The sequence below is a fragment of the Pristis pectinata genome, chromosome 32 (genome assembly GCF_009764475.1).
Source record: "Pristis pectinata isolate sPriPec2 chromosome 32, sPriPec2.1.pri, whole genome shotgun sequence".
In the NCBI taxonomy this organism is placed as follows: Eukaryota; Metazoa; Chordata; class Chondrichthyes; order Rhinopristiformes; family Pristidae; genus Pristis; species Pristis pectinata.
The window spans coordinates 14316227-14338794 of record NC_067436.1 but is presented as its reverse complement, the minus strand read 5'-3'; the positions used below and the strand labels follow the sequence as shown (position 1 = coordinate 14338794).

Here is a 22568-nt window from a genome sequence, read left to right as displayed (position 1 = left end):
TGTGTAGAAGTAAAAAAAGGATTGGTTACTTATCGTGATGTAGAAGGAGGCTTTTTGGGCCACACTAGCTCCCAGCAGAGCAAACCCCTTCTCCCTCATTATTTCCCCCTAGTCTTGTAACTTATTCTCCCTCACAAGCCTAGCAATTTCCCTTTGACTCTTTTGCTATCTACCGACAGAAAAGGATAATTTACAGTAGCCAGTTAACCTACCAGGAGGTCTGTAAGGATATGGGAGGAAACCAGAGCATGCAGCAGAAACCCATCGTGGTCACAGGGAGAATGTGTATAATGCACAGGCAAGACCTGAGGTCAGGACTGAACCAGAGCCTCTGGAGCTGTGAAGAAGCAACACCAACTACTGCAACAATTACTGTCCCAAATTTTAGATGATAACATATTGCAGGGACATGGGGAAAGGAGATTGGGGTGCAGGATAGCATTGAAAGAGGTGGCATAAATTGGATGGACCAGCTGGCCTAGGTTTCTTTCAAGGTTCCCAAATGAGAAATGGCCTGCTGGTGATTCCGCAGGGCACAGCGGGAAGATCTGTTCCCCCGTAGCTGTGGAGAAGAAAGAGCAAAAGTTGGAATAAAGAATGAATGCATTTGCATTAAACCAGAGTTTCTACAGACAGAATTACAGAAGACAAAGAAAAGGAAACCATCTGTATTTGCAATATTTATTTGAATGACAACATTTACATACAATGCACATTAATATACAACAGTGTACAAAGTCTCCAAAGTGTATACATGCTCTGAATGGAGGGTCACCACAGTTATCCAGTTTGGAGAGGTTCTGGTTCACACAGAGAAAGAACCTAGACCAACAAGAACCAATTCAAAGCACAGCACTTGGTAAATCTGTTATCAAACTAACAAAGCTGGTGATGTTGCATGATCTGAGGTTACACATAAATAAATAATCACCGTTACTTGCCAGCCATTGCACATGCCCTGTTTTAATGATCAGAAGAGTTCTGGGAGCAGAGGTGATCTGTGATCTCCAGGAATTTCCAGGGGTTTAGCCAAGACATCATATAACTTTGTCAACAATGTTTGTGAAATACCAGCCCTGCAGAGGATTTGTGGTCCTTTATTTATTTGTCAAAGTCACTCTTTATATTTAACATAACTTGGCCATGGAGACACTTTGTGCTGGGATTTTCTTATTTATTTTGATACTAAAATTCAACATGAGAGACCTGGCTTCATCAGCTCACAGTAGCTGTACCCAACTGTAGAAGTAACCTGTTAACCATCTCCAGCTTATTTAAAGATGTTCCTTAAAAAATACCGTTTTGACCAAACTGTGGCTCACCTGAAACTGTATCTCCATATGTGTCCAATTCCCATTAATAATGCTCCTATGCAGTGCAATGCAGCACCTCGAATTGTTAAGGGTACCTTTCTGCACAAGTTTTCACTGCACTGCTCAGATACACCAGTGTACTATTCAAACTGGTACTGGTGTCAGTGTTTGCATTACTATAGGAGTGGAAGATTTCTTTCAGTTCACTTGTTATTGACCAATTAAGATTTAGCCATTCACATTTCAGTAATATTTTAAGCACTGGGGTTAGGTGAGAAATAACGCTGGAGGGAATTTCCAAACATAACACCAAGATGCCTGAGGAAAATCACATACAAGCTAATGTTAATGTGTATGATATTAATCCCTGTCCCTTCCCCCTACCCAACTCATTCCATCTAAGTTATACTCTCAAGTACAAAAAGGCGTTCTTAACAATGCTTATTAGAAGTTTTTTAAAACCTATCCCTTTCTGCAAGCATTTTGTCACCATCCTAATATTCTCTAAAGTGTCTCAGTATCATTTATCCCCATACACTTCTGTGATGCACCTTGGGCACTTCCTTTACATTCAAGGTGCCATATAACGTAAACATTCAGATTTCGCAAGGGTCTTGACAGAGTTGATGTTCCAGTGAATGAACAGCATCTGAAAATGACTGAATCTTTTAAAATGTCACATAACATCTAAATACGCATGCATGGATGGTCTTTAGTTCCATCATCACATCCATCTGAATGAATATGTTCAATTGTTCAGAATCTAATCACTTCATGGTTTTTAAAATGCAGTCATTTTCCCACTGAGCCTTCAGTGAAAGTAACTCAACTCCTGAAAGCTATCCTAACCGTCTAAAGCTAGGCATTATTGTGGCCAATTTCCCCGAGAACCTTGATGGCCCCTACTGTCTGTTTAGACCAAAACTAGATACAGCACTGCAAGAGCAACCACATCAAAGCTCTGTACAAACTAAACATACTGTAACTTTTAATTCTATCATCCTGGTAATACAGCCCAGACTCTTGTGTATCTTTACTTCAGTCTCATTGGCCTGTTACAGCCCTTTGATGAGTCATAAAGTTGTACAGCACAGAAGTGGGCCCTTCAGCCTACCACTGCTATGCTGACCATTTTCCCCATCTACACTAATTCTATTAGGACCGTATCCTTGTATGCCTTGCCAACTTAAGGGTCTGTCCAAATGCCTCTTAAACAAAGTAATTGCATCTGATTGCACCACCTCTTTTGGCAGCACGTTTCAGATATCAACCACTCTCTGTGTAAAAAACCTACCCCTAAGATCCCCTTTAAGTCTCCTACCTCCTATGTTAAAACTATACCCTCTTGTTTTTGATACACCTTCCAAGGGAAAAAGTTAACAGCTTAAGTTCTAACTGGCTCTGTCCTGTTAGCAGTTGCCTTGGCATTGTTCAAATATGTATGCAGTAGTCCAAAATTAAATGCACCTTCTGACACTTAACCACAGTGAGGAATAGAGAAAGCAACAAGCTAGAATTTAATTTCTGTGTTTTGGTGATATTAATAAATGTGGTTACTGTGTGGCGCATCTTTCACTGTGCATAAGTGCCATGAGAGAGTTTGGCCACCTACCCTTGATGGTATTTCCATTGCCAAATCCCTCACCAAAATCCTAGGGGTCACTGGTGGCCGGACACAGCTGCACCCACTGCAGAAATACAGTGGCTATGAGATCAGGCCAGTTGTTGGGGATTCCTGTAGTGCCTTCAGGCACCTCCAAACCTTTCCACCATCTATAGGGCACGTCAGAAATGTGATGGACTGGATAAGTGAAGCTGCCACATCAAATGAAGTTCATACCATTTGCGGCATCCTATCCATTCCTGCCCCCCACTGCTTCCCCTAAACATTCACTCCATTTACCATTGGTTCACTGTGGTTGAGGGCCTACCACCTACAAAACACACTGCAGCATCTTGCCACGACACCCCTGACAACATCTCCCAAACCCTAGAACCAAGAAGGACAAGGGCAGTAGGTACATGAGAATAATATTCCCTCCAAGTCTCACACTATCCTGACTTGGAATTAAACCATCTTCCTTCATCATCTCTAGGTCTAAAGCTACAATAAATTACTTCTTGAGGTAAAGTTGTTATTGTACATCATAGCTATCTTATCCCAGCATCATCCACAAGGTGAATGGACTTACACCATTTTTTTGGGTTGGTGGAATTTTGGTCAGGATGCAATGAAAAGGTCTCTGCCCATCTTCACATAGTATGATGGGCTCTCTTATGTCACTAGGTAGAATATTTGGTAAGGACCTTGGATTGCTGCTAACACAGTACTTGCAGCATTTGGTATTTTCTTGAAGAGGTATTTGTAACTGAAGTTTGGGTGATTAAGAAAAGCCGACACTTTGTCCAATGTAGAAAAAGACAGGAATAGGGAACAGATCTATCCAAGTCTCACTGAAAGAAACCATTAATCAGAAGTCGTGCTCTGAAGGAGCCCTGTTGAAATGTGACTAAAACATCATCTGTCAAGAGCTCCGTGCATTTTCTGGATTTTTTCTTTGTGTCGTTTTAAACAGTAGAATTACACTGCACGATCCCAGGTTACTGCTCCCACAGTATTTGTAGAGTATGGTATTTTCAAGGATTAAATTGCTTTCTGGTTTGAAATCCACCAATTAAAGATATAAAGAATAATGTAGACAGGGCTGTTTAAATGCAGGAAACTGATTACACTAAACTACCAACGTTGATGGGTAAAGATTGGCTCATAGACTTAAAGCTAGACTAGAAAGATGTGCTCATCATGGATACTTCAATATCATGCTTAAGTATATATTGAGAATGTATGTGGAAATGTTCAAGGATACCCACATAGGTAGATACCCACATTTCCAGACTAAAATGGCAATATGCATATCAAGCCAGATGTAAAACCTGTCTACCATGAGCCCTGACCCGATGCCATATCCATTGAAAAAACAGATGCAGGAGTTGTTAGAGAAACTGGAAAGAAATAGAGTTCCAGTGAAGACACGTCTGAGTGACCAGACAACATTAACTGTAGTGGACAAAACTGCTGTACTCTGTAGTGGTAACAAGGTGACATTGAACCAAGTATGGTTCCATGGCATATGTCACAGAATCCCTATGCAGAGTTGATTCAGAGCCAGATCTGCCACTTGTACCTGCTCAGCTGAATGTGGGTATGGAGAGTCAGCAAAAGTTCACAACTAATACACATTAGTGACCCGTGTTTGTAAACAAAACTTAGGAGTGAAATGTTCATTGAAGGTCTTTCATTGCCAGCATGGATAAGCTTCTACAAGATGTTGATCATTGTCTGTCCAATCAAGATAACGTAGTCATAACCACAGGTAGTGAAGAAGAAAATCTACAAATTTAGAAGAGTTCAGGTGGCTACACAAACACAACACGAAGCTCAAAAGCAGCAAGTGTTCACTTGTACACTTATTTCACTATATCATCCGGCATCAAATGGAATGATGGAGAGATTGTTGGGAATAGTCAAAGAAACACAGAGGAAGCAGGTTTTACCGGAGTGATTGAGTTTAACAATCAGGTATCAACTGGTAAACTCTTGCTAAACCATAGAACAATGCCACATTCCACAAGGGGTTATACTCCTGCTGACTTACTAATGCGCAGTAAACTTGGAACACGATTGAGCTTATTTTGTCCAAAACTTGAGGGGAGATTGGAAGAAAAGCAGTTGAGACAGAAACTAAATTATGATTCAAGATGTGAAGAGAAACATTTTAAATGTGATAAGGTTGCTGTGTTAATACCAGCTAACAAATCTGACATTTGGAAACAGGACGTTGGAGTGACGGTGGAAGTGAGCAGCACAAAGAGGTCTCACATGAAGCAAGAAGATAAAATTAGAAACGTGCACATAAATCATAATTCCTGCAAGAAACGTACAGAAGAATGTCAAAGAGTTATGTGATCATGAGTCTATTCCATAAGTTAATCCAGAGGGGACTGTGAAAGAAATGGCACAAGATTATACTGCAATGAGCCAAGGAGTGACATTTTCTTCAAGACAAGGATGCAATGTCAACAACATATTACTGTGAGATGATCGAAGAGACTCAGAAATCCTGTAAATTTGCAAATGATGTGAATACATGAATGGTACTTTTCTAAAGGCGATAAAACAGTGCGTTGTATAACAACTACAAGGATCCACAGCAGTGTGAGTTGGGTCTGAATGGAATAGACAAAATGCAGACATTTCTGCAGCTCTCCTGAGTCCCTTAGTGATCCATTATATTCCAGGCACTATATGCAGTTAGAATAAGCAGCCACATACACATTCCAAATTGTGACGCAGGAAAAAACAAGTCTCTGCAAATCACTCCCTGTCTGATCATTTTACCCTCCTGAGACTTTGATAGTCCTGAACTATGTGCATCAGTACAAGTTTTGACACAAAGTCATTGACAATTACAATGAATAATCTCCCTGCATTAATTAGCTTCTGTATTTCTTTTTCAGCCTAAGTCACGTCTATCCTCTCTCTTTGGTCCTGAGGGGAAATATTCTTACCAGTTACCTTTTATTTAGAAAGCAGGATGACAATGTTTCCGTGACTGATCTTTTAGAGAATCCTATGACTGATATTCATAAGGTGGGGTAAACCTTGGGGAAGAACCAACCACGTCACCACATTGAATCATGTACGATAGCCTCCACACATTTCAAGTCCGTCTGGCCCCCTTTGACAACATGACCCATGGCATCAGGGGATCAAACACACTCTTTAGGTTATCCAAAACTCTGATGCCTGTTTCCCAACTCACACTGTCTCATTCACCCATCACCCCAATACCTCAATAGAAACCAAGTCCCATTCACCCTCCTGGGCTCACTGCCTGGTGTTAGGTCTTGTTATGGCAACAGCACATTTTTTTAAATTCTCATCCTGGTTTACAAATCCTTTTGTGGCATCACCTTCACTCTCTCTATAACCTCCTCCAAGATATGTACTCTCCTCCAACTCTGGTCTTTTGTACGTCTCCGATTTTAGCCACTCTGTCACTAGCAGCCGATTCCTTCAAGATTATGGATCCTAAATTAGGGAATTAAGTTATCAAACTCTCTTTCTTTGTGATACTGTTTAAAAGCTGTATCTTTGACCACACTTTTCTTCACTTGTCCTAATATCTCCTGTGAGGACCTCGCAAAGTTCTACACTGGGTAAGAGTGCTATATAAACACATGCATGTGGTTGTGATGCTACCTTGTCCCTGCTAAGGACTAGTTATGCCTTGTTGGTCGTTCTCACAACTGATCTCACTCAATCTTCTGCATGTTGAAATGGCAGTGCAATGGACCATGATCCTTGAGGTTCAGAGATGAAATGGCTTCAAAGTAGCCCCCTTTGTATCCCTTAGCAACTAACACTTGTCTGGGCTGGGCCAACAGAAGTGAAAAGGGGACCATGTGCCTCTACCACACCAAGCTCCAAATGGATATAGGACAGTTGGGACATTTTATCAATGGACAGGTCAACGATGTGGGGAGAGGGACAGGCTATGAAACGTACATGGGTATCTAGAAAGCGTCCGATTGGATGGTGTGCCATCTGGCAGATTCCACGTGACCCCGGCTGGACATTTCCTTCCAGTGCATCCTCCCCGTCTCCGAAGCATTTGCACCAATGAGCACACGGCCAAGGATGCAGCTTCTGGTGTATATCCGACCCTGGGAATGAGAGAAGAGATTTGCATAGAGTAAACTGTGCTTGGATTCATCTCCCATTTCGAGAAGGGGAGGGCAGTCTTTGGCTCTGCCCATTAGAGACAGACCTGGCCCCTAGATAGAGAGTACAAAGTGACACAAGTCGGGTCATCATTCAGGACATGAATCACCATCCCCAAAAGATCCCAATGTCCCGAAGACCATGTACAACCCAGCCACAGAATACTCAAGTCAAGTCAAGTTTATCATCATCCGCACAAGTACATGTATGCACAGGTGCAATGAAAAACTTACTTGCAGCAGCATCACAGGCACATAGCATTAGAGACACAACATTCACAAGAAAAAGATAAATTAAACAAAATTATACAAGAAAGAACACAATTAGAACAAAAAAAAGTCCATTGTAGTGCAAGGTGGTCTGAGTGTTACTATATTGAGGTAGTGATTAGGGTTGTGCAGGTTGGTTCAAGAACCAAAGGGAAGTAGCTGTTCCTGAACCTGGTGGTGAGGGACTCCAGGCTTCTGTAATACCCAATTCCTAACAGAAAAGGAAACCCAACGCCTCCCTTCCACGCCCTTGCCCAAGCCCAGGTGGTCCTAGGGGAGGAGCAAGGGGAGTTTGCCAGAAACTATGAGCCTTTCAGGACCTGTGGCCACTGTTGGCACTAGAGGGAAAAATCAATACATGGATCAAAATCAATAATTAAAAAAATCTTTTAGTAGAATTTGAAATTTGTCAAAAGCAGCAGTGGAGACATTTTTGAAGATTGGGGAAGTATGGCTTAGATCTGAAAAGAATAAGCAAAGCAATATAAGACTTTGAACAGTAAAGCACAGGAACAGGTCCTCCAGCACACTGTCTGTCAACCATGATGCCAATCCAAACTGCACATCAATGTTCTTCAAAGAAATGGCACATGGATATTTATGACTATTTAGTCCATTTGAATGCAGCCAGCTACAAATGAGTTAGTGAGAGTAATCCCATTTCCAGCTCTTAATACTCAGCTTTGTAAGTCATCAAGTACACATGCAGGTACTGTTTAAATATGATGAAACTCTGTGACTCTGCCATTCTTTGAGCAGTGAGTTCCAGGCCACGCCATTTGTTGGGTGATTTTTTTCTCCTCAACTCCCGCTCTAAACCTTCTACCAATCATCTAAAATTGATGCCTCTAATTACTGACATTGCTGCTGTAGAGAAAAGGGAAATAAATCCTTCCTATCTGCCTACTGCCAACAAGAGAAAAGTAAATCAAGTCAGGCCATCATCCTACACAGGCATTCTAACAAAAAAAAAATTTGGCTTGGAACACAGTTCCATCGACCCCAAAAGATCCCAGTGATCCTGCCTGCAGCTCAGTTCCAGAATCCCCAACTTCCAACATGCATGAGGATCCTCCTAAAGCAAAGCAAAACTGGAAACCACTTGGGCCGAGAATTTAGCCCAGCCCAGAGCAAAGGTTTTTGCACTAGGGGTTTAGACCATTTGAGCATGGCAGTAATAATTCGCTGGTTGGATTGATTGGTGTTTCTCCAGTTAGCTGGTATTGATCACATTTGTATCCAATGAGTAAATCCTGTCCTGAATAAATCCTAATTAAAAGTCTCCATCCCTTAATTGCACCATAAGTTATAATAAAATTCTACTGCGCTATTACTTTGCCATCCTAATGCCCAGGAACTTTCCTCTTACAAGGCAATAATATTACTCTATCAAATTTTGCTCCTGGCCCTAATCGTTCTTGATTGGATGAGTTTCCACTCTCCAGAGAAGGTTAGAGTGAATGCATTACTTCACTGATTAGGTTTGCATGATGGAGACCTCTTTAGCAATGTGGATCTCGTGTCTTTACAACATCTACTGTCTTTTCATTTCAAGTTCAATATCCTGACCTCAACCACCACCAGTTTCTGTAGAATGCCTAATATTGACCTTCACCTTGTTGGAAATGACACACAGCATCAGCTACAGTTGTGCCACTGCCCTTACCTGCATGACAATAAACTCCAAAGAGAGGTCCAGACTTTCAATGTCTCCTGGTGGGATATCAAAGAGAAACGGAGCATTCCACACGGGATTGTAGCCGCTTGAAGTTTTGGTTTCCTTGCTGGAGATGACTTTGCCATCCTTATAAAGGTTTATAATGACACAGTGATCTACAAAGAAGCATAAAAGATGACGGGTTAGACACTGACTTCCTTGAGAAATCATTTGAGTTGGTCCATTTGTTGAAATGTTACAATGACCAGCAAGATCCCTGATTTGACTCTACCCTCTGCCTTCATACAGCTAAGCTCAGTTCTCCTCAGTGCACTAGGATCACCAGTCTCTGCTGAAAGTTTGTGAAGTCTCCAGCAGTGAGCACCATCAGTGCCAGATGGAGACACAAGAGACTGCAGATGCTGGAATCTGGAGCAACGCACAAAGTGCTAGAGGAACTCAGCAGGTCAGGCAGCATCTGTGGAGGGATAGACAGTCAACGTTTTGGGTCGAGACCCTTCATCTGGACTGAAAGAAAGAGGGGAAACAGCCAGTATGAAAAGGTGGAGGGAAGGGGCGGAGCAACTCCCCACTATCTTTCAGTCCGGATGAAGGGTCTTGACTTGAAAGGTTGACTGTTCATTTCCGTCCCACACATGCTGCCTGACCTGCTGAGTTCCTCCAGCACCTTGTGTGTTGCTTCAGTGTGACATGTTCCTGTTGGGCAGTACAAATGTGTTTAATGAGGTTATGGATCCCAGCAACATGGAAAAGACTGACAAATTTGCCCTTTTAGAATTGTTGGTAAGGTTGACAGTGGAGGGATACGAACTGACCTCTGGATCAATAGTCCAACCTTCTACATACTCATCGAGTAGCTTTACCACTGTACCACAACTGTGCACCACTTTTCTTTGAAATGGGCCTTCCTCTTCCCAGAGACACAAGAGATGGCAGATCCACATAAATGCAACAACGTTGTTGTTGAAGCCAATTTGAATTTCACAGCATCATCAATTGTGTTTTTTAATTAAGTCAATCAATCCCAGAAATAATCCGGCACTTTGGTGATACCAGACTGGCAGATTTCCTAGACTATTGGATGTTATTCTATTACTACCTCACACACTTATAGTTCATTTCTATTGTAAAATGTATCACAGTGGTGTAATAAATTTCTCAGTGGATCTGGTGAGATTAAAGGGAGTGCAAGAAATGGTGTCCTGGTGAGTTTAAAGGGATTGTTGGAAACAGGATCCCAACAAGTCTGAAAGGACTGTAGGAAACATGCCCTCTTCTCATTACTACCATTGGGGAGGAGGTACAGGAGCCTGAAGACCCACACTCAACGATTCAGGAACAGCTTCTTCCCCTCCACCATCAGATTTCTGAACGGTCCATGAACCCATGGACACTACCTCATTATTCCTTTTTTATTGCACTATTTATTTATTTCTGTAATTTATAGTAATTTTATATCTTTGCACTGTACTGCTGCCGCAAAACAACAAATTTCACATCATCTAAGTCAGTGATAATAAATCTGATTCTGATTCAGATTCTGAGGGTCCCAATGAGTTTAAAGGGAGTGCAGGAAAAGGGGTCCCAGTGAGTTTAAAGAGAGCATAGGAAATGGGTCTCAGTGAGCTTAGAGCGAGTAGGGCAAATAGGGTCCCGGTGAGTTTTTGTGCCAAACAGGGTCCCGGTGAGTTTAAGGGGAGTGGGATAAACAGGGTCCCGGTGAGTTCAAAGGGAGTGGGGCAAACAGGGTCCCAGTGATTTTAAAGGGAATGCAGGATTAGATTAGATTAGTTTACTGTCATATACACCTGGGTGCAAAGAAATCCCTTGTTCGCATGAAACTCACAGTATACATGGTAATAATAAAGCCAACAATAAATACAGCAACAAGGGCAAAATAGCAGAATGGTGCAAAGACCGCAGTGCACTCTGAAGTGCAAAAAAAGTACTGAAGTGACAATAGCAGAGTAACTGAGGAAGACAGAGTTAAGAGTCCGAGAATGTGGCAGCACCCACCGCAGTGGAAGGGGGTGTGAAAGAGGTGATTGGTTCAGGAGTCTGATAGCAGTGGGGAAGAAGCTGTGCTTAAGTCTGCGAGTTTAAAGGGAGTGTGAGAAATAGAACCCGGTGTGTTTAAGGAGAGGGCAGGAAACATTACCGGCTGTGCCAGATTGTGTGGAAGTGCCTGAAACATCGGCCACTTCCACACAATCACACAGAGGGTGGTGAGTACATGGAACAAGCTGCCAGTGGAAGTGGTTGGAACAGGTACAACAGTATCATTGGAGGGATATGGGCCAAACATAGGAAATTAGGCACTGTGGTCGGCATGGACTTGTTGGACCGAAGGGCCTGTATCTGTGCTATATTGCTCTATGATTGGATAGCAGATTATCAGAGTTTTACTCTAGTTTCTATTCCCACATGGGGAGACTGGTGCACACCCTGCAAACGTACTGGATGAAGAATGCTTCACACTGACATCCAGGGTCTGTCAATGATGACCCCTTCCCGAAGTCCCTCACCTGGTGAGCCCGGTATGCGGGTCAGTCGGGCCAGGGTCTCTGCCTTTCGGACCATAACCTTGATGCGGTTTGCCAGGGTCTGATATTGCAGGAGGATAAAGAGTTGACCCACTAGCTTGGGACGTAATGCACTGCTTGTGGGACTGGCCATGTCTTGGGTGCTGAAGCACTGAAAATAAAGCAAGGCTGGTTAGTCAACACAGAAGGTGGTCATGAATGTTCAGACGAATCGAAGCACCAGTCTCGCACAGCCACACACCCCTTCTTTCAGCTGCCCTCAGTACCAGGGTGGGGATTGGGAGGATGGTGGTGTGGGAGTATCATTGACCTACCTGTCATCTCTCTCTGGGGTCAGCGATCTGCCCTCATCGTCCAGGGTCACTGACCTATAACCTCAGTTCCGGGGATCACTGACCTGTAACCTTAGAACCCAGGGTCACTGATGCTCCCGGTGCCCAGTGTTATGTTTGTTCTTCATCAAGAGACAAAACTTCCTGTGGGTTTATTAACCAACACCCCAGACTGGCTTGCTTTCCCTCTCTCTTACAGCCACTTCCTGTCTCCCATGTGACCCCTTGCATTGCCTACTGGGAACTGTAGTTCTTTATTATTACTACATAATAACACATAATAACACACTCAGGGTCATCGACCAGTCTTCTGTCCCTGGGGTCACTGATCTGCCCTCCATACCTGGGGTCAGTTTCCTGACCTCAGCCTCTGTGATCACTGGCTTGTTCCCTTTGTACACTCGCCTATGTACTCGATCATATCTTTGAAGCAAACACAATCTGTCACAGCCAGAACTTCTTTGGCTGATTGTTCACATTGTTTTAGATTGTTGTGTCTTGAAACCAAAAGCAAGTGCCTTCACCTACAGAAGGCTGCAGTGTAAAGAGAAACAATGCCCCACCATTCATAAGTGCTGGCATTCATATGTTGACAGGTATTTGTATTCCAGGAAAGAGCAGGGGAAGTATCTCTTCCCTGCAATCTAACACACTTGTATGCTTTACAAGAAGAGTCCTTGACCTGAAACGGTGGCTCTGTTTCTCTCCCTGCTGATGCTGCATGACCAACTGGGAACTCCCAACACTTCGGATTTCCAGCGTCTTGGTCAATTTTTATCCCTTGATCAGTCATTAAAAGAAACGGTGTGAATATTATCAAATAGCTGTTGGCGGAAACTTGCAGTGAGTGAATCAGGCAAGTGCGACCTATGTTGCAAAGGGAATTGCCGTTCAAAACTGGCTGTAAAGTGTGCCTGTGAAAGGAATTTAAATACTGAGCTATGTCATAACCGGTACTGCAAAACAGATGGGTTGCATTGTTCTTTAGTGAGATGAATATAAAATTAACACAAATAACTACAAGATAAACAACCATTCAAATGTGCTAAGACAGAATTGGAAGAGAACCAGCTCCCTGAGTGGGAACAAAGTGCGTCACAGAAGAAGAGCTAATATTTTGCTGTCCAGGATGACACAAGCCTATTGATAAAAGATAGTATGCGTGTTATCTAAAAATAACCAGGAGCTGGCTAATAATTCATGTAGATTCACTTATAAATTATTTACACAAGTTGATGAACACTGGAGCAGATTACTGATCCAGTTCCCTGTAGAGGAGTGACACATGATAAAGAAAAGCAGTAGGTTTAAATTATCTTTATACGGCTGTTTACAAATATGCCCACACTGGCAAAGGTATCAGTGGAAAACACGTAACAGAGAGGAAATTACGTCAGGTGAGGTTCTGTGCAGAACTGCTCCTGAGTCTCCATAACATTACCAACACAATATCTTGACATTATCGCATGTCCATTGGTGGGATCCTGCTGTGCAGACATTGGCTGGGGCATCTCTTACTGTATAACAGTGACTGTACTTGATAGAACTTCATTGATGGTGAACTACTTTGTGAAAGGTTCAGATAAATTACTTTATGCACTCAGGTCCCATCACTCTTTGCCCCTCTCTGTAACCTTCTTCCAGTGAGATCTCCACTAACTCTGGGACTCTTCTTCAATCCCAATATTTGTCGCTCCACTATTGGAATTGTGCCTTCAGCTGCCAAGGCCCTAAACTCAGGAATTCCCTTCCTATAACCTCGCTCTTCACTTGTTACTGCTTCAGAACGATTGCTCTGGCTGAGCTTCTCTTCAACTTTTCTAACCCATGGTTCAGTGTCACATTTTATTTTCTTGTGTTCTTATATTCTACCTTCTCAGAGACAACTAGGGGTTGGACATAAATGCCGGCCTTGTCAGCATTGCTCCCATCTTTTGAATGGAATTAATACATAAAAGTTGCTGGGATTTTATCAGGGTTGGAAAAAGGGACAAAATAAGTTTTAAGAGGAAAACAATGTGGGAAGATGAAGAAAGAAGAAATAGAGATGAAAGATGGGAGAAAGGAAGAATTAAAGGACGTGCTGGTGCAAGATTATTAGACAAGAGATGTGTCTAGAGGAAGTGTAAATAGGAACAGCAGAATATAGCTAACGCATGGACTCGGTGGAATAGAAGTCTGTGAAGTGCCTGGGCAGAAGATGAGGCTGTGTTCCTCCAGATTACATTGAGCATCATTGGATTGTAGGAAGCCAAGGATAAGAGTTTGATGTGGGAGTGAATCATAGAATGATATAGCACAGAAGGAAGCCTGTTGTAGCTCTTTGATAGAGCTATCCAAATACAGACCCAGAATTAAAGTGACAGGCAAGAATGTGCTTGGGGGTCATCCTTGCAGACTGTACAGAGGTACTCCACAAAATGGTCTCACACAATCTGCATTTGAGGCTACTTTGTATGAGCAGTGGAGACACAAGAGAGACTGTAGATGCTGGAAACCAGGAGCAACAAACAATAAAATGCTGGAGGAACTCAGAGGTTCAGGCAGTATCGATGGTGGGAAATGAACAGTCGATGTTTTGGGCCGAGACCCTTTATCTGGACTGGGGAAGTCCTCAGGAAGTCGGGAGACCAATCCTCATGAAGGGTCTCAACCCAAAACGTCGACTGTTCATTTCCCTCCATCGATGCTGCCTGACCCGCTGAGTTCCTCCAGCATTCTGTTGTTTGTTGCGTTGTGAGCAGTGGGTACAGTTTACTAAGCTGAAAGAAGTTTCTCAAATATCATTAAATCATAACTCACTGCTTATGCTCTGCCAGGGGTGGTGGTGGAGGCAGATACGATAGAGATGTTTAAGACGCTCTTAGACAAGCACATGAATATGCAGAGAATGGAGGGATATGGACTATGTGCAGGCAGAAGGGATTAGTGTAATTAGGCATCATTAGGTTAATTAGTTCAGCACAACATTGAAATTCTCCCCATCGGTGACCTGCAGGTGCTTTGTTTAAGTCTGAGGCCTCAAAAAGTGAGAAAACAGGCAGATTTAAAGTTGCAGAGAGGGGGAGCAGTGGAAAGAAGAGAGGAAAGACCATTTCTGTCACCAGGACAATCTTGGTCTGCTCCCTGAGAGATGTGATGAATGCATGTTAATGACAGCTGATCTGTCTGGAGAAGTGCAAGTAGAGAGGGGTCACAGAGGACAGGAGGGAGAGAGGGAATAGCAGTGTGCTGGGAACAGAGAGATGCAGATGGAAAGCTGAAAGAAAATTCTGCAGGTCAGGCAGCACCTATGGATACGTGAATGAGTTAATGTTACAGGTGGATGCCCTTAGCTGGTGATATCACAAACAGGGAAGGCTGGTTATCTGAAATTGTGAATCCAGTTCTGAGTTTTGATGGCAGCAACATACCCAGACAGAAGATCAGATCCTGTTCCTTGAGATTATAGTGGGCTTCACTAGAACACGTAGGAGGCGAAGAGAGAGAGGTCAGAATAGAAGTGGGATGCAGAATTAAAGTGACACACCACTGGAAGCTCAGGGTCTTCCTTGTGTAGTGAATGATAGTGTTCTGCAAAGCTGTCACCCAATCTATCAACAAACAGTCTACAGGAGGAACTCAGCAGGTCGAGCAGCATCTGTGGGAGGAAAGGAATTGTCGACGCTTCAGTTTGAAATCCTGCATCAGGGCTGTCTCTTGAGACAATCCAATCTATACTTGTTTAACGTGGAGGAGAAAAACATCATGAGCACCAAGAGATCAGTACACGAGGTTGGAAGAAGTGCGAGTGAATGGCTGCTTCACCTGGAAGGACAGTTTGGGTCCCAGAAGGTGGTAAGGGAAGAAGTAAAAGAGGTGTTGCATCTGCTGTGGACAGATGGGGAAGTGCCGTGAGAAGGGGGAGATGGAAGAGCAAATGGGGGATTCATGGGGGGAGCTCCACTTTGGAATGTTGAGAGGGGAGGGGAAGGGGTGGTGTGTCTGGTGGTGACCCCACATTGAAGGTGGATGAAGTCACTTGAATATGGAGGCTGGTGGGGTGGAAGGTGGGGACCACGGGAGCCAGGAGGAAAGGTGGGCAATAGAAGCAACGTATCTGCCTGGTCGGGTGGATGTCAAAGGAGGCAATACTTCTGGCACCTGGCTATAGGTACTTACAGGACGTTGCTGCTTGAATATGGTTGTCCAGAGGCTTAATCATCGAACTTCATATCAAGTCATTGATGTGTTTTTCAATGTGATAAAGCAAGGCATAAATGTGAATATAATTATATCATGAAAATCTACTGACGTCAGAGCACAGATCCTGAATGGGTTGTTATAATGAGCAAACATTGCAAGGAGAAGTAATCTAGAGTAAATAGTAACTTGTTAAAATCCTATGCCCTTGACATTGTTATGGCAGGTGTAGCAAGCAGGAAGTTCACGTCTCCTAATTTTTGATGAAGAATTGCTCCCAAAGTTGCCAACTGCACATTTCCCTTTGCAAACATTGTGGTTGTCCTGCAACTTCTGCTCTTGTTTTAGATATAAAAACAGGTAGAGCAAAATGACAGTCAATATTTACTCCCCAAAATTTTCTAGCTGGTGTAGCAGTTAGCTTTTCTGCCAGACAGTCTGTTCAGTCTGACCTCGGTGCTGTCTGTGTGGAGTTTGCACATTCTCCCTGTGACACCGTGGGTTTCCCCTGGGTGCTCCCATTTCCTCCCACCTCCCAAAAAGCTGCTGGTAGGTTAATTGCTACTGTAAATTACCCCCAACTCTAGGTAAGTGGTGCAATGGATCAAAGGAGAGTTGATGGCCATGTGGGTGAGGGAATAAGTTGCAGGTCTACAGGGAAATAAAGAGAGGGGAATGGGAATGATGGGATTGTTTTGGGAGCTAGCATGATCTCAATGGGCTGAATGGCCTCCTTCCCTGTGATAAGTAGTGTGAGTATTTTCTGCATCAATTCTAGAGAAAGAAAGGACTGCAGATAAAGGAATTGAGATGAAAAACACGATGATGCTGGAGGAACTCAGCAGGTCAGGCAGCATCCGTGGAGAAAAGCAGGCGGTCAACATTTAGGGTCAGGACCCTTCCTTAGGACTGAAGATAGGAAAAGGGGAAGCCCAAAATATAGTGGTGGGGGGGAACACAGCAATGATAGGTGGACAAAGGAAGGGAGGCAGGGTGGGCACAGGGTGATGGGGTGCAGGTCAGGCAACATCTGCAGATTGATGACCTTACAACTGGGACTGAGAAAAGTTGGGAACAAGAAGTTCTAAGTTACAAAGAAAGTGAGGAAGGGGGAAGCGGGGTGGGGTAGGGTGTATTAGTGGAGAGGGTGGGAGAAGAGGGGAGCCCAGGAGAGATTGCTGAACACAAACAGTGATGGGGCAGACGGGGGGAGTGTGATAGATGTTACCGAGTAATAAGTGGTGGGCTCTGAAGGACGGATAGTTTGGAGGAGGTACATGAATGGGAGGGGGAAACACTGACAACATGTGCTATGTGATTGGATTGGCTGCCCATTTGATATTGTTGAATTGATTGTTGAGTCCGGAAGGCTGTATTGTGTCATCAGGAGATAAGGCTCTCCCTTGATAAGGTTTCTTTATTAGTCTCATGTACATCGAAACACACAGTGAAATGTATCTTTTTGCGTCAAGTGTTCTGGGGGGCAGCCCTCAAGTGTCACCACGCTTCTGACGCCAACATAGCATGCCCACAACTTCCTAACCCGTACGTCTTTGGAATGTGGGAGGAAACTGGAGCACCTGGAGGAAACCCACGCAGACACGGGGAGAACGTACAAACTCCTTACAGACAGTGGCCGGAATTGAATCCGGGTCGCTGGCACTGTAATAGCGTTACGCCAACTGCTACACTACTGTGCTTGCCCTCTACACTATTTTGCCTCAGGAGGTGTAGAGAAAAGAGAATACATCTTTTCAGAGAAATGGATTTATTTGTAGTACACACACTATGGGCCAAATTGTTATGCTAACCGTTTACACTAAGCCATTACGCTAACCATGCCAGCTCATGCTGAGCTCCGTTGGAACAGATCCAAGGATGGAGAGGCCAGAGCAAGCATGGCACAGAGAATTAAAGTGCCCTGAAACATTAACTCTGCTTCTCTCACCAGGAAGCTGCCTGACCTGGTGAATATTTACAGCACCTCTTTTTTAAATTTCAGATTTCCAACATCTGCAATATTTTGTTTCTGGATTAAAGTTTACTTTTATTGATTTCATGCCATTTGGTCAACTCAAAGAATAATCGATGGTAGGATGATCTGTGTGAGATTATTGGTCATTGATTAACATGCTTCCAGTGAGTAGAACTGAGCTAACTGTATTTTTTGATCTGATTTGAATGCTGAAGTGCAGGATATTGAGCTGAAGACACAAGAGACGGCAGATGCTGTAATCTGGAGCAACATGCAAAGCGCTGGAGGAACTTAGAGGGTCAGGCAGCGTCTGTGGAGGGAAATGCATAGTCGACCCTTCATCTGAAAGAAAGAGGGGAGAGCTAGTATAAAGAGGGGGGGTGGGGCACGGGCTGGCAGGTGATAGGTGGATCGAGGTGAAGGGGGGGTGATAGGCAGATGGGGGGGGGGGGAAGAGTGGGAATGATGTCAGAACCTGGAACGTGATAGGTGGAAGTGCCAAAGGATTGAATATGATGGAATCTGATAGGTGGAGAATGGAATAAACGGGAGGGGAACAGGTGGGAGGAGTGTGCGGGTGATGGGCAGATGGGGGGGAAGAGATAGGGTGATGGGGGGGAAGAGATAGGGTGATGGGGGGGAAGAGATAGGGTGATGGGGGACGGTGGGATCAGGAAGAGAGAGAAAAGCAAAAAGGGGGGAAGGGTCAGGGGGGAGCGGTCACGGGAAGTTTGAGAATTTGACGTTCACGCCGCCAGGTTGGAGACGGCCCAGGCAGAATATGAGGGGCTGTTCCTCTAATTTGCGTTTCGCCTCGACCTGGCAGTGGAGGAAGCTGTGGACAGACACGTCCGTGTGGGAATGGGAAGTGGTATTAAAATGGGCGGTCACTGGGAGATCCCGGCTGGCTTGGCGAATGGAGCGAAGGTACCCGGCGAAGCGGTTCCCCCCCAATCAGGCCTGAATACTGGGAGCAATTCCTCTGCTCTTCAAAGGAGGGGCTACGGGATGTTTTACAACTACCCATTGAGGATCTGACTTAGTATGGAAACTACAACAACACAGCACTCCCTCAGCATTGATCGGAATTTAAGAAATAGGAGCAGGAGTAGGCCACTCAGCCCCTCAAGCCTGCCCCGTCATTCAATGGCTGATCTCTCCTGGATCTCATCTCCTCTTCTGTGCCAGTTCCCAATAGCCCTCAATTCCCTAATCTTTCATAAATTTATCTACTTTCTCTTTAAGTACCCTCAAATATCCGGACACTACAGCTCTCCTGTATAGAGAATTCCAGAGATTCACCACCCTCTGTGAGCAGAACCTCTGATGTACCTCAGATTTAAATGACTACCCCCTAACCTTGTATGTCCCCTCGTTTCTCCCACTGGGGGAAACGCATTGAGATCTACCCTGTCACACCCCCTCAGGATCTTAGGTGTTTCAATAAGATCACCCCTATTCTCCTAAATTCCATAGAATAGAGATAAGACATTAGTCACACGTACATCAAAACACACAGTAAAATACATCTTTTGCGTAGAGTGTTCTGGGGGCAGCCCGCAAGTGTCGCACGTCCACAACTTCCTAACCCGTATGTCTTTGGAATGTGGGAGGAAACCGGAGCACCCGGAGGAAATCCATGATCCAAGTTCTTAAGCTATTTGATGGAGAGTGAGGGGAGGAGTTTATTGTTCTCTGATAATGCAATGTCCCCTCAGTACAGTATCAGAGGGTGAACCTGAATTTGGGTGTTTAGAGTCTCTGGAAAATGATCCAACAGCTTAAGACCTAGAGATAGGTTTGAAGGGGATGGACTTTGCAGACGCAGTGCCGTTTTGGGAGGGAATGAGCACAGAGGAAATAACTTACTTGCTTCACCACCCTTGACCTCCAACTCTGACACCTCATGTTCATCTCTATTATTGGGCTTTCACAGGCACTTACCTTCTTGAGCTTTGTCTTGGTGGTGGTCAGCTCCATGGTGTAGGTGAACGGAGTGTCTAACTTCCAGTCAGCCTGTTCTAAGGGAAAGAGCAACTCGCCAACAAACGTGTCTTTGAGGTTGTGGAACTCCTTGACGTAGGTGGCAAAACGAAGCTTGAAGCATCTTATCTCCTCCAGGGTGTATCCCGAGAACTGAAAGCTCTCCCGGAACTCAGGGTTCAGGCTTTTCCTGCGTACGGCAGTCTGCTGTGTCTCCATGATCTTCGGCAGGAGGTGGACTCTTACGTAGGAATGGCAGCCGCTGCCAAACTTCTTGGGAAGGTTGTCGATACCAATAACGGACACTGTTAGAGTCAACTCGTAGGATGAGTAGAAGAGGGTGAAGTGCAGGAGAGGCTTTGGCTTTGTCTTCATGGCCGTGAGGCTGTCTGGTGCGGTCTGGGAATGACCCAGCATTGGACCCAAGGGTTTTGCAACTGAGCTTCCCAACGCGGCAGGTTCTTTGTAGTCTGAGCTGTCTCCTGATACAGTGCAACGTCTCTCCAGGATTCTCCTGGTTTTGCTAGTCAGGCTGGCCTTTTGGATAACTGGGATGAAGGGCAAGGAGGGTCCTTCCGCGAGGACCAAGCTGGCATTGGTCGCCAAAGTCTGGGGGGTTGCTGATCGCACTCTGTGGGTAGTCCAACACTGAGCCCTCTACCTCCTCGTACTGCTGCTTGACGGGCATGCTGGTGTTCCCAAGCAGCCCTGCATTGGAGTCCAGGACAATCCGCTCCAGTGCCTGGTCTTTGACATTGGTAGGATCACGATGTTTTCCTTTCCGCCAGCAGATAGCGCAGCCAATGATCAGGCAGAAGCAGAGGAAAGCCAGACCGGCTCCGAGGAGAACCTGGAGGTGCACTGATCAAGACACAGACAGGGGGATGTTAAAGTGACACAGGAACGAAACCCAGCTAACCACTTGCACATTAGCAATACAACTGCATTTTAAGAGATTACTTGGCTTTGCATGTTCTAAAGTGGGCCTCGTGTCATAGAAAATCATGGTTTAGAAGCAACCTGCAACATCTAAATCATGTTTCTCTCACACTTTGAATTTAATGTGGATGAACCTCCCAAGGCACTTCACAGGAGTGATGTTAAACTCCAAGCCACAGCAGAAGATATTCGGGCAGGGAGCAGGTCATTTTTAAGATGCTACAAAGGAAATGAGAGAGGGACCAGGAAGGGAGAAGAGAGGGGCAGGGAGACAGGGAGAGAGGGGCAGGGAGCAGGAGAGGGCAGGGAGGGAGGAGAGGAGGAGGGACAGGGCAGGGAGGGGGGAGAAAAGGGCAGGGAGAGGCAGGTCAGGGGGAAGGGGGGAGACGGAGGCAGAGAGGGAAAGGGAAGGGTAGAGCAGGGCAGGGGGAGGAGGAGGTAGAGAGAGGGAAAGAGGGGCAGAGGGACACAGAAGGAGAAGGAAGGGTGTTTAACAGTGCCATGTAACGTAGTTGTGAGTAAGATGGTTTAGGACCCCTTTCTATTTTGAATTCTATCCTTTGTGCTCAAGTATATGTGGGCTGTGGTTGAGTGAGCAAAACTTTGTTCTTTGAGTTTTAAGCTCATGGGTTTGACATCCAGTCTGGAGACTTGAGGCCAAGATCTAGGCTACTATAACCTATTACAGCATAGGAGGAGGCCATTCATCCATGGCCCCCACGCTGGCTCCCAGCAGCACAATCCCTTGAGTTCCATTCCTCTGTAGCCCTGAAAACTTCATATTCTGTCACAGTAAGGGCCTGTTCGTGTGCCGTACTGTTCTAGGTTCTATATACTGTAGGTTAATTTTTCATTGCACCTGTGCGTACATGTACTTGTGCATATGACAATAAACTGATAAAAGATCCCATGGCTCTTGCCAGCAGAGGAGGAGAGGAATTCTCCCCCATGCTCTAGAGCTAATATTCACCCCTCTGTCACCAGTTCTAAAGCAGGTTCTCCAGGTATTATCACACCATTGTTTGTGGGAGTTTGCTGTGCAATTTAGCAGTTGCAATTCATACGTTACAACAGGCACAACAATTCAAAACTTCCTTTTTGAAAGAAAAAGATGCAGATACCGTAAATCTGAAATAAATACAGGAGCCTGAAGACGCACACTCAATGTTTCAGGAACAGCTTCTTCCCCTTCACCAAGGGATTTCTGAACGGTCCATGATTCCATGAACGCTACCTCGTTATTCCTCTTTTGCACTATTTGCTTATCTTTGTAACTTACAGTAACTTTTATGTCTTTATGTCTTTGCACTGCACTGCTGCCGTAAAACAACAAATTTCACGACATATGTCAGTGATAATAAACCTAATTCTGATTCTGATCTGATCTGTAAACACAGAGTAAGTCAGGCAGCATCTGCGGAGAAAGAGACAGATAACATTTCGGGTCGATGATCTTTCATCAGAACTGGGAAAGGTTAGAAATCGAACATGCTTCAAGTTGCAAAGAAAGGGGAGGAAAATGTCTTTCACCCAGAGGGTGGTTGGAGTTTGGAACACACTGCCTGAGGT

The 22568-nt window shown here is 44.5% G+C and overlaps 1 protein-coding gene across 1 annotated transcript in view; it reads right to left on the bottom strand.

Annotated features, from left to right (window-relative positions):
* Positions 1-242: 242 nt before the first annotated feature.
* Positions 243-22568, bottom strand: part of LOC127585349 (synaptotagmin-4-like) — a 62644-nt gene continuing 40318 nt past the window's right edge. Inside the window, 5 exon segments of the mRNA XM_052042749.1 lie at positions 243-7040; positions 9034-9200; positions 11571-11739; positions 20022-20669; positions 20671-20921. Coding sequence (XP_051898709.1) covers positions 6891-7040; positions 9034-9200; positions 11571-11739; positions 20022-20669; positions 20671-20921 — 1385 coding nt within the window. The 3' untranslated portion in view covers positions 243-6890.